We start from the raw sequence: 13,480 nt of genomic DNA on the forward strand, positions 1-13,480 counted from the left end.
ATGGACGAACTGGAGATGAGAAATGAAACCATTATCACAGAATTCATCCTTCGTGGCTTTGGAGACCTCCAGGAGCTACAGATTCTCCTCTTTGTGGTGTTTCTAATGATCTATATCATGACTATGGCTGGGAACCTTCTCATTGTTATACTTGTTGTGACAGATCAGCACCTACATACCCCCATGTATTTCTTCCTTGGGAATCTGTCATGCTTGGAGACTTGCTACAGCTCAACCATTCTCCCCAGAATACTAGCTGGATTATTAAGTGAAAATGAAGGTGTTTCTGTTAATGGCTGCATTGTGCAATTATGGGCTTTTGTTTTCTTAGCAGTAACAGAATGCTATCTCCTGGCAGCAATGTCCTATGATGGTTATATAGCAATATGCAGACCCCTGCATTACTCCACACTTATGAATGTCAAGGTTTGCCTCCATCTGGTGGCTGGATCTTGGATTGGCAGTTTTGTGATTGACACCATATTGTTAATATTTATATTGCAGTTAACCTTCTGCGGCCACAATGTCATTGAGCATTTCTTCTGTGATTTCATTCCAATGATGAACCTGGCCTGCAGTGATGCACATCAGGTAAAACTTGTATCAGCTGTTCTGACATCTATCTCTACTCTGCCACCATTTGTTTTAACCATAGCATCGTATGCCTACATCATTAGTGCCATTCTTGGAATCCCATCTACCACGGGGAGGCAAAAAGCCTTCTCTACCTGCTCTTCTCACCTCATTGTGGTGACTATTTTCTATGGTAGTCTCACCATTGTCTACCTCTTGCAAGACAACAGTGAGCTGAGACAGTTGAACAAAGTCTTCTCTGTCTTTTACACCATCCTAACGCCTCTGGTCAATCCACTCATATACAGCCTAAGGAACAAAGAAGTGAGGGAAGCCCTGAGAAGAGGAGCCAGCAAATGTTCAATGTGCAAAAGAGTTCACTGAATTCTTGTTTTCAGACCTTTTGATGGAACTTATTTCTATTATACGATTAAGATGCATCATCCTATGCACCGGACGTTGTTTCTTCTCCGTAGCTAAACAAGTCCAGGTCTTGGCATTAATTAGACAAGAAACTATTAGGCAACTCCATTTGCTCCAATGTAGGGATAGGGAAACAGAATGGGGTACTAAGTATCTCCTCTCCCTATACCACCCTGCCCATGCGTTAATCTAATTCGGGGAAGCTCTTCCCCTAGTACAATGGTGCACAATGTGACAGCAAGGGAGTCACCCTTATCTGTTGTTCTGACCCAATTGTGGGACACCTTCCCCATGAAGGCGCAATTGGCAGTAGCATTATTTTCTTAACTAGTGTAAAGCTCGTATTGCTTTGCCACAGGTGCTAGTAGTCTGAGGATGATTGGATGAAAATATGTTTGGTCATTTCCCTTGCAAATGGAACAACTTTCAGGGGACATTTCCTTCTTTTCTTCCCTCTTCCTTTCTCAACTTTCCAGTTATGTCCCGCATCAACTTCCCTTCCACGAGCATCCCAATATTTATTCATTCATTCATTCATTCATTCATTTTTATACTGCAAAATAGCCGAGGCTTTCTGGGTGGTTCACAAAATTAAAACCACAAAAATACAACAGAAAATACAATATAAAATACAATAGATCAAAACTACAGAATACAAATACAAGCAGAGCAAAAAAACTAGCAGCAGTGCAGGTATTTGAAACACAATAGCAGATTTAAGACAGCAGAGCTAAAAAAACTGGAATGTTAAAATGCTAAAAATGCCTGGGAACCTTGAGCCAGAATGTGTCCAGAGCACCAGGTGAAGCTCTCTAGGGAGTTCATTCTGCAACTGGGATACCATAGCAGAAAATGGCCTTTTCCTGGTAGCACCTGCCTTACCTCTTTTTGGCAGGGGCTCCTGGGGAAGGACCCCTGAAGATGATCTTAGGTCCATGCAGTTACATATGGGAGGAGGCGATCCTTCAGGTAACCTGGGCCCAAACCGTTTAAGGCTTTGGGTGCAGTAAAACCCATAGTATGACCTCTTCTACATACATTAAAGCAGACCTCCCCCTGCCATAGCAAATGGGGTCTTCCAACCCACCTCCCTCCCTCTCAGTGCCCCACACAATTAGCTTCCCTCCTTCCAATAAGAACCCCCTCCCATTACATGAAGGCATAGACAGACCCACCCTTCCTCTGTTGCAGGGAAAAGGGGTGTTCTAAGCCTAACCCCAAGAAGCCCCACCCTCACCTAGGCCTGAAATCAGACTGTGAGCTGTGGGGGGTGGGTGGGAGAGAAGAAAAAAAAAAGTTGCCTTTCTCTCACCTGTTCTGAGCCAGACCCATCCAATATGGCACTGTTCTTATGCCCTGCCCACTCCTGCTGCATCACCCTGCCCACTACCTCTCTCTCTGGCACACATACAACACATACAAATACACACACCCCAGCAGCATGCAGGGCATCACGGGAGGAGTAGCAACAGCCCCTCCCTTCTCACTCTCTGATTCATCCCATTCAAAACAATACAATCCTAGAGGGGGGTGGCCGTTGCCCCTGGCAACCACCCTGAGGCTAGGGATGTCAGAGAATTCCGCCACGGATCTCGGTGAGAAATCTTCCCCCGAAATCTGTGGCGGAACGGCCTGCCCCCCCACCCCCCCGTGGATCCCCCCCGGGATGAGACTTACCTGGGGCAGATCTTCCGGGTGGCGGCGGCTCCGGCAGTGGCGGCGGCGGCGGAGGTGGCTGCGGCGGCTGCGGTGGCTGGTCTTCCGACCAGCTGCTGCAGCCGCCATTTGCAGACTTGTGGGTTTTTTTTTTTCAAGACATGATAGGCTACATAAAGATTTACATAGCCTATCATGGCTGGGTAAAAAAACAACAACAACCGTGTACGCAAATGGCAGCGGCTATGGCCGCTGCCATTTGCCTTCCTTATTTTTGGTGTCTTAGTCTACGTAGATATTTACGTAGACTAAGACAGCGAAAATAAGGGGAACGCAAATAGCGTAGCGGGTGCTATTTGTGTCCCTTTTTGATTCGCTGTTTTAGCCTACGTAAATATTTATGTAGGCTAAAACGGCGAATCAAAAAGGGACGCAAATGGCGCCCGCTAAGCTATTTGCGTTCCCCTTTATTTTCACTGTCATAGTCTACGTAAATATTTACGTAGACTAAGACGGCCAAAAATAAGTAACGCAAATGGCGGCGGCCGTAGCTGCCGCCATTTGCATACTCGGTTGTTTTTTTTTTCCCCCAGAGCCCTCCGCGGCCGGAAATCCAGCTGCGGACGACTCTGCCCTGGGCCTGGCCGGCTGCTCCGTGGAGCTGCCATGGAGCACAGCCGGCCATCGAGGATTCTGGGGGGGAGGAACAGAGCGCCTACCCCCCGTCGAGGATTCCGGGGGGAGGAATGGAACGCCTCCCCCCCCATAAACATAATCCGCGGAAAGGTAAGTACATTTCGTACATCCCTACCTGAGTCCTAGCAGCACCCTGTGAAGGCTGCCCATGAAGCAAAATGAATAAAAACAAAACCAAACAGAAAGTGGAAGGATGCAGGTAATGGACATCAAAAACCTGTGATGTCAGAGCAGCTGAAATTAAAAAGCTCATTTAGCATGTCTTTAAGTTTTGTAGTAAAAATGTAACCTAAAAGCCATTGTATGTGCCTTAAGCAGCCCGTAGTATTGTAAGAGCTGCGCATGCCTGGAATGAGTGAGCAGTAACCCTAAGATAAGGTAGCTAGGCAAACTGCTAGCAACCAGTCAAAGTGACATGCTAGCTAAGGAATGCAAGCTGAAGTGATAAAATTGTAGCGCAGGAGTTGCCCAGGGTCAACTCTGCTTTTGAGCGTGAGCTCCTTTGTCGAAATGTTTGCAAACATTAAAACTGAGTTGGACCCAGCCTGAAGTTGACTCTCCTCTTTGGACTAAATTGGACTAGCCTCCAGGGGGAGACACTAGCAATTTGTGCAACAGTTTCAAGCTGAAAACACGTGATGTCATATCAGGCACTGTTTTGCGTGGAGCAAATAAACCAGCACTGAATTGTAGAGCAATAGGGGATTGTTTGGCGCTGAGCAAATACACACACTGTTTTGCAATTGAACCCCAAGCTTTGAATTTTTGAGAAGTTTCAAAATATTCTGCATGTTCACACTGCTCAGGCAAGCTTCAGTTAAAAACCAAAAAAGTAGGGGTGTACGGAACCCCGCTTACCTGGCTCCGCTAGGGATGGCGGAGAATTTCTCCCCGAATCTTCGGGGGGCTGAGCGCCAACGCATTCGGCCCCCCGAAATTGGCGATGAAATTCTCCGCCAACCCCCTGCCCCCCCCCAGGATGGGACTTACCTTTGGCGAATATCCCTCCCGGCGGCGGGTCCCGGCGGTGGTTCGGCGGCGTTTTGTTGCGGGCAGGGGCGGCGGCCGGTCTCCCGACCGGCTGCTGCTGCCGCCATTGCAAAAAAAAAAAACTAAAGTAAAAAAAAACCCAAACAAACCCCGTGATAGGCTACGTAACGATTTACGTAGACTATCACGGCTAGATTTCCAAAGTCAGCCGTGATAGGCTACGTAAATCATCACGTAGCCTATCATGGGTGACTTTGAAAAAAAAAAAGCGCATACGCAAATGGCGGCAGCCCATAGGCGCCACCATTTGCGTTCCTTATTTTGGCACATCTAGTCTACGTAAAGATTTACGTAGACTATGGCGAAAATAAGGGAACGCTATATGCGTTGCCCTTATTTTCGCTGTAGTCTACGTAAATCTTTATGTAGACTACCCCTGTCCAAATAAGGAACGCAAATTTCTGTACGCGCTTTTTTTTCCCCAAAGTCACCCGTTATAGGCTACGTGACGATTTACGTGGCCTATCACGGCTGACTTTGGAAATCTAGCCGTGATAGGCTACGTAAATCGTCACGTAGCCTATCACGGGTGTGTGTGTGTGTTTTTCTGTACTTTTTTTTTCGCGGCCGGGGAGACGGGGTGCTCCTCCCCGGCCTGAATTTCGCCGGTGAGGGATGGGGCGCCTCCCCCCGGCCTGAATTTCGGCTGGGCAAGGCGGGGCGCCTCCCCCCCTCACCTGAACTTTGGGGGAGAAGCGAAGCGCCTCCCCCCCACTGCGAAGCAAGCTGCGGGATGAGGTAGGTCCCTTTCGTCCATCCCTAAGCCTCGGATGGCCTTCTCTCTGTCCCATCAGCCAGGACAGCTAGACTGGTGGGGACAAGGGAGAGGGCTAGGGATGGTGGAGAATTTCTCCCCCAATCTTCGCATTCGGGCATTCCCGAACCAACAGATTCGACCCCCCCGAAATCAGCGGTGAAATTCTCTGCCCCCCCGCTATGGGACTTACCTTTGGCGAATGTCCTTCCCGGCGGCGGGTCCCGGCAGCGGTTCGTCGGCCTTTCGTCGGGGGTGGGGGCACCGCCATTACAAAGTAAAGTGTAAAAAACAAACAAACCCCATGATAGGCTACGTAACGATTAACGTAGCCTATCACGGCTAGATTTCCAAAGTCAGCCGTGATAGGCTATGTAAATCGTTACATAGCCTATCACGGGTGACTTTGAAAAAAAAAAGCGCGTACGCAAATGGCGGCGCCCTATGGGAGCCGCCATTTGCGTTCCTTATTTTGTCCTGGTAGTCTGCATAAAGATTTATGTAGACTATGGCATAGTCTACATAAATCTTTACGTAGACTACCGGGACCAAATAAGGAACGCAAATGGCGGCGCCCATAGGGCGCCGCCATTTGTGTACGCGCTTTTTTTTTTCAAAGTCAGCCGCGATAGGCTACGTAACGATTTACGTAGGCTATCATGGCTGACTTTGGAAATCTAGCCGTGATAGGCTACGTTAATCGTTACGTAGCCTATCATGTTTTTTTTTTTTTACACTTTTTGTTTCGCGGCCGGGGAGACGGGGCGCTTCTCCCCGGCCTGAATTTCGGCTGGGCGAGGCAGGGCACCTCCCCGCCCAGCCTGAATTTCAGCTGGGCAAGGCGGGACACCTCCCCCCCCTCACCTGAACTTCGGGAGGAGAAGCGAAGCGCCTCCCCCCCACCGCGAAGCACCCCTGCGAAAAGGTAAGTGACTTTCGTACATCCCTAGAGAGGGCCTTTTCTGTGGTGGCCCCCACTCTGTGGAATTCCCTCCCTAGGGAACTCTGCCATGCCCCCTCTTTAATGAGCTTCCGTTGTGCATTAAAAACATGGTTGTTCAGGCAGGCATTTGGGGTGGGTTAGGGTATTTTAGAAAATGTTTTTATTGTAGAATTTTATTGTTTTAAACTGTTTTATTGTAAGTTGTACATCGCCTAGAGTGGCTGGGTGACCAGCCAGATTGGCGATTAATAAATTTAATAATAAATAAAATAAATAAAAACTACAACAACAACAACAACAAGAGCATTTAAAATAACTAAATGAAATGGAACTTTCCCACCAACTCCAATGCAATAAAAGTAGAAAGCCATCATTGTTTCAAGTGAAAACCATTGGTCTCTTCAGAAATTGTGACTTTTGGAGGGAGAGGAGTGGTTTTTGTTTTATTGTGTTTTTGCTCCTTTATTGTCGTTAAACTGCTCTTTCTCCCTCAGAATGTCACCAATCATCCTGAAATTTTCAGTAACAATGTTGGCAAGTCTACATGTTCTGTGCTTCAGTTTGGCAATTTGTTAGCCTCTCTATAACTATATCTAGGCCCTAGGTGATTAAGCTTTGACTTTTAAAATGGTATTGTGTATGTATAGACAGATTAATGGATATGAATCCAGTAAATTAATATGGAGTAAACGGAAACTGACAAATAGGTAGAACTGGAGATGTCAGAGAAATCCACAATGGCATCAAATGAATTTGGATTTATATGAATACGACCTGTGGATTCTGCAGTGGATGGGCTTTTCCTGAGTCACACAGATTCCGAAAAACTAGACTTGCAAACTAGTTTTTTTTTTTTACTTTCTGGAAATTTACACAAATTTAATTGTAGAAAAATACATAAGATAAAATTACCCACACCCCACCCCGAAAATACAAATTTCCTCCATAGGCTTAAGCATGAAAATCCACATTTTGGAAAGATGTATGCATTTTGAGACAGATTTGCACATATTTCACAAGTGTGGATTTGCACAAATGCGAATTTGCGCAAATTCGGGAAATTGGAAAAAAAATCCAATTCTATCTATGAGTAGGGATGTACGAAAGTGACTTACCTTTCGTGGATTATGTTGATGGTGGAGGGGAGGCGTTCCATCCCTCCCCCTGGAATCCTGGCTGGGGGGGAGGCACTCCGTCCCTCCCCCCCAGAATCCTCGAACAGCCGGCTGTGCTCCACGGCAGCTCCGTGGAGCAGCCAGCCAGGCCCGCCCCGGCCAGGCCAGAGCCGTCTGCAGCCGGATTTCTGGCCGCGGAGGGCTCTAGGTAAAAAAAACCCCAAAACAAAACAACTGTGTACGCAAATGGTGGCGGTTATGGCTGCTGCCATTTACATTCCATCTTTTTGGCCGTCTTAATCTACGTAAATATTTACGTAGGCTATGACGGCGAAAATCAAGGGGAACACAAATAGTGTAGCGGGCACTATTTGCGTCCCTTTTACATTCACCGTTTTAGCCTACATAAATCTTTAGTAGGCTAAAACGGCAAATTAAAAGGGGACGCAAATAGCGCCAGCTACGCTATTTGCATTCCCCTTGATTTTTGCCGTCATAGCCTACGTAAATATTTACGTAGATTAAGACGGTAAAAAGAAGGAACGCAAATGGCAGCAGCCATAGCTGCTGCCATTTGCGTACGCATTTTTTTTTTTTTAAACATTTTTTTTTTACGCATTTTTTTTTAAACCCACCCCCAACCATGATAGGCTACGTAAAGATTTACGTAGCCTATCATGTCTTTTTTAATATTTTTTAAACCTAGCCATGATAGGCTATGTAAATCTTTACATAGCCTATCATGTCTTCTCCCCCCCCACAAGCCTGGAAATGGCGGCAGCGGCTGCTGATCGGGAGACCGCCCGCCACCGCCGCCGCCGCCGGAGCTGCTGCCGCCCGGAAGATCTGCCCCAGGTAAGTCTCGTCCCGGGGGGGATCCGTGGGGGGGCAGGGGGGGCAGGCCATTCCGCCACAGATTTTGGGGGGCCAAATGCACTGGCATTCAGCCTCACCAAGATCCGTGGTGGAATTCTCTGACATCCCTATCTATGAGTGGACAATCGAATGAAAGGCACCTGACAATTGGCACAACGAAGAGAAAATATATTTTTCAAATTCCACACATCCCTAGATGGAACACCAATCCCATAGTTGAATACAACTGGCCACCAGCTTGAATATATCCCCCCCACCACCACCCCATGGTCTCTGTATGTGTATGGAAACATCTTTCTTGGCAATGGCATAAAGATGGGTTAAAAGGATGTACCTCATCTGATTTAAGAGCTTGTGGTTGGACACAAGCTGCTACACATTGTGATCTCACAACCCCTTCATATATTATTTCAACTCATTAGGGAGGTTGAGTGATCCCTTGTTCTGTAAACCACAGAGCCATCTCACTAGGAATGATATTTACCTGGGCTTAGGGATGTACGAAAGTCACTTACCTTTGCTCGGTCCCTCCTCTGGAATCCTTGACGGGGGGAGGCAATCTGGTCCCCCCCCCCCAGAATCCTCGATGGCCGGCTCTACTCCGCGGCCAGGGCCGTCTGCAGCCAGATTTCTGACTGTGGATGGCCTGGTGCAGAATTAAATGGCAGCCGCCGTAGCGGCCGCCATTTGCATCCAGCTAGACAGCTGTGATAGGCTACGTAGGAATTTATGTAGCCTATCATGGCTAATGTAAAAAAAAGAAACAAAAAAATGCCGCATACGCCAATGACGGCAGCTATGGTGGCCGCCATTTGCGTGGCCTATTTTTCGCCGACTTATCTTATGTCGATATTTACATGAGATAAAACGGCGAAAAAAAGGGGAACGCAAATAGCATAGTGGACGCTATTTGCGTTCCTTTATTTTTTGCTGTTCAAGCCTACGTAAAAATTTAAATATTTAAATTATTAAATATTTAAATTCTTACGTAGCCTATCACGTTGCAAGGATGGCAATGGCGGTGGCAGCAGCCCTGCTGCGACCGGCTAGGAGACCAGCCCCTGCCGTTGAATCCGCCACCGCTAGGGATGGCGGAGAATTTCTCCCCGAAACTTCGGGGGGCCGAGCGCCAACGTGTTCGGCCCCCGAACAAGTTTCAGGGAGAAATCCTCCGCACCCCCCTGCCCCCCGCCCCCCCCGGGATGGGATGTACCTTCACCGAATGTCCCTCCCGGTGGCGGGTCCGGCCAGTGGTTCGGCGGGTGTTCGAGTGGGGCAGGAGCGGCAGCCGGTCTTTCGACCGGCTGCCGCCGCCGCCATTGCAATCAAAGAAAAAAAAAATGCCCCCTGATAGGCTACGTGATGATTCACGTAGCCTATCATGGCTAGATTTGCATGGGTGACTTAAAAAAAAAAAAAGCGCGTACGGATAATGGCGGCCCCCATAGGGAGCCGCCATTCCCGTTCCTTATTTGGTCGCTGTAGTCTACGTAAATGTTTATGTAGACTACGGCGAAAATAAGGGCAACACTATTTGCGTTGCCCTTATTTTCGCCGTAGTCTACATAAACATTTACGTAGACTACAGCAACCAAATAAGGAACGCGAATGGCGGCTCCCTATGGGGGCCGCCATTAGCGTACGAGCTTTTTTTTTTTTTTTAAGCCACCTGTGATAGGCTACGTGACGATTGACGTAGCCTATCACGGCTGACTTTGCAGATCTAGCCGTGATAGGCTACATGAATCATCACGTAGCCTACCAGGGGGCGTTTTTTTTTTTAAAAAAAACTTTTGCGTTCGCGGCCGGGCAAGGCGGGAAGCCTCCTGCCCGGCCTGAATTTCGGCCGGGGCGAGGCGGGAAGCCTCCCCCCCGGCCTGAATTTCGGCCGGGGCAAAGCGGGAAGCCTCCCCCCCCGGCCTGAACTTCACGGGGGGAGCAGCGAAGCGCCTCCCCCCCACCGCGAACGTCCTTCGACGACAGGTAAGGGACTTTCGTCCACCCATAGCCACCGCTGCCGCTGAATCTGCCACTTCTGCCGCAGAATACGCCCCAGGTAAGTGCTGTCCCGGGGGGATTCCGCGGGGGGGGCGAGGGGGCAGGAGGCTGTTCCGCCATGGATTCCAGGGGGCCGGATTCTAAAGAATCCAGCCTCACTGGAATCTGTGGCGGAATTCTCCACCATCACTACCTGGGCTAGATATTCCTCAAAGAGTGATGCAAAATTGATTTGGATTCAAACCTTGAAGATTTCCCTATTGATTAGTTAAGATCTGGTCATCTATTTCCTGTCTGCATGAGCAACTTCAGCCAAAATAAGCAGTGCTGCCTGGCTCAGCCTGGCTGTGAATAGGGATGTCAGAGAATTCTGCGACGGATCTCGGTGAGGCCAAATGTCAGTGCATTCGGTCCCCCGAAATCCATTGTGGAATGGCCTGCCACCCCCCCACCCCCTGTGGATCCCCCCGGGATGTTCTGGATGGCAGCGGCTCCAGCAGCGGCTTCAGTGGTGGTGCTGGTGGCAGTGGCTGATCTTCCGACCGTCTGCCACTGCTGCCATTTGCAGTCTGTGTCTCCCCCCCCCCCATAGACGTGATAGGCTATGTAAAGACTTATATAGCCTATCACAGCTGGGTTTTTTTTTAAAAAATATTTTTAATACGTCAATATTTACGTAGATTAAGATGAAGAAAAGAAAGGGGAATGCAAATAGCGCCCACTACGCTATTTGCGTTCCCCTTTCTTTTCTTCGTCTTAGTCTATGTAAATATTGACGTAGACTAAGATGGCGAAAAATAAGGAATGCAAATGGTGGTGGCCATAGCTGCCGCCATTTGCGTACGCATTTTTTTTTTAACCGAACCGTGATAGGCTACGTAAATCTTTACATAGCCTATCACGTCTCTGTAAAAAAAAACACCCCCCCCTCCAGACTGCAAGTGGCGGCGGCGGCAGCTGGTCGGAAGACCAGCCGCCACAGCCGCTGCCACCACAGCCGCCACTGGAGCCACCGCCGCCTGGAACATCCGCCCCAGGTAAGTCTCGTCCCGTGGGGGATCCACGGGGGGGTGTCAGACCGTTCCGCCACAGATTTCGGGGGGCCGAATACACTGGTATTCAGCCTCACCGAGATCCGTGGCGGAATTCTCTGACATCCCTGCATATAGGCTTTTTGGTTTTTAGACTTAGAACCATCGTGACTACAACCTAGAGCCCAGAAGTTAGCTTTCGATGATTTCTAGCTCCTTGGAATTCAGGTCATTACCTACACATACTATTTTCAATAAATATTCAGAGGTTTTTCAACTGTTTTTCTCATCACCTGACCCAATTCCCTCGGATAATGTTCCCTGTTGGGTTCTGTTATATTGCCTGTGTGTGTGTGTGTGCGCGCGCGCAGAGTGTGCTTTATATTCAAACAAAGAGATAGGGATGGTGGAGAATTCCACCACGGATTTCAGTGAGGCCAAATGCACTAGCATTCGGCCCCCCGAAATCCGTGGCAGAATGGCCTGCCCCCCCTGCCCCCCTGCGGATTCCCTCTGGGACGAGGCTTACCTGAGGTAGAGGTTCCGGATGGCAGTGGCTCTGGCGGCTCCGGCGGCAGCTGGTCTTTCGACTGGCTGCCATGGCCGCCATTTGCATCCTGGTCTTTGCCGTGGTAGGCTACGTAAGTATTTACGTAACCTATCACGGCAAGCCAATAATAATAATAATAAAATGGCGTACACAAATGGCGGCAGCTACGGCGGCCATGATTTGCGTTCCCTATATTTTGCCATTTTAGTCTATGTAAATATTTACGTAGGCTATTACGGCGAAAAAAAAGGAACGCAAATAGCGCCCACTACACTATTTGCATTCCCCTTCTTTTTCACTGTGATAGCGTATGTAAATATTTATGTAGACTAAAATGGTGAAAAATAGGGACTGCAAATGGCGGCCGCTGTAGCCGCCGCCATTTGCGTACGCTGTTTTTTGTGGGGGTTTTGATTGGCTTGCCTTGATAGGCTACATAAATACTTATGTTGCCTATCACGGCAGCCTGGCTGGATGCAAATGGCGACTGCTACGGCAGCCGCCATTTGTGTCCGCAGCAGCCCGTCCGTGGCCAGAAATCTGGCTGCGGACGGCCCTGGCCGGCTGCTCCATGGAGCCACTGCGGAGCGGAGCCAGCTGGGCAGGATTCCTGGGGGGAGGACTGGATCACCTCCCCCCCATCGAGGATTCCGGGGGAAGGGACGGAGCACCTCCCCCCCACCGTGAGAAATTCTGCAAAAAGGTAAGTGAGTTTAGTACATCTCTACAAAGAGTAGCTTGCTAATAGGTTATGGGAGATCCAGGTTCTAGTCCTCACTTGGCCATGGCTTGTAGCTCCCAGTGCAACACGCAAACCACAATGTCTAACCACTACACCATGCTGGTGGTATGAAACTCATGAAAGAGAGACAGTATAATGGAAAGTTATTTCTGAAGCAGTTATACTTGATAGGTGTGTATGAAACCCCGCTTACCTGGCTCTGCCAGGTTCCGCAGGTGGGGGGAGGCAATCTGTTCCTCCCCCCAGAATCCTCGATGGGGGAGGAGGCAATCCGTTCCTCCCCGCTGGAATCCTGCCTGGCTGGCTCTGCTCCGCAGCCAGGTCACGGAGCCGCTGGCCAAGCCAACCCACAGCGGGGCCTCCAGCCACTGCCAGGCTGGTGTGGACGCAAATGGCGTCCTGTGTAGGGGACGCCATTTGTATCCCTGCTTTAGCTGTGATGGGCTACGTAAATATATACGAAGTCTACCACGGGCCGGCGTAGGGACTAGGGATGGCGGAGAATTCCGCCATGGATTTCAGTGAGGCCAAATGCACTGGCATTCAGCCTCCTGAAACACATGGCGGAATGGCCTCCAACCCCCCACCCCCCCACGGTATCCCTCCCGGAATGAAAGCTTACCTGGGGCAGATGTTCCAGCGGCGGTGGCTCTGGTGGCAGCAGCAGCAGCTGGTCTCTCGGCCGGCTGCTACAGACTCAAATGGCGGCCACGACGCCATTTGCGTAGCTGCCTTTGCTGTGATAGGCTATGTAAATACTTACATAGTCTATCATGGCAAGCAACCCCCCCCCAAACCACGTACACAAATGGTGACGGCTACCGCAGCCACCATTTGCCTTCCCTTTTTGTCGCTATGTAAATATTTATGTAAGCTGTTACAGCAAAAAAGGGGAACGCAAACAGCGTAGTGGGCGCTACGTAAATATTTACATAAATATTTATGTAGGCTAAAACAGCGAAAAAAATGGAATGCAAATGACGGCTGCCGTAGCCTCCACCATTTGCGTACGCAGTTGGTTTTTTTCCGGAAGGCTGCCCAGTGGCTGGATGTACAGCTGTGGTCGGTCCCGG

General features: G+C 49.3%; 1 protein-coding gene across 1 annotated transcript; it reads left to right on the top strand.

Moving 5' to 3' along the window:
• LOC146341306 (olfactory receptor 6B1-like) lies at positions 1-957 on the top strand. Its single transcript, XM_084807361.1, has one exon. It carries the CDS (start codon positions 1-3, stop codon positions 955-957), a length of 957 nt encoding a protein of 318 aa, XP_084663487.1.
• Positions 958-13,480: the final 12,523 nt, after the last annotated feature.

Source organism: Heloderma suspectum, chromosome 6, assembly GCF_057233095.1.
Source record: "Heloderma suspectum isolate Gila_16-S chromosome 6, 16-S_ref, whole genome shotgun sequence".
NCBI classification, from domain to species: domain Eukaryota; kingdom Metazoa; phylum Chordata; class Lepidosauria; order Squamata; family Helodermatidae; genus Heloderma; species Heloderma suspectum.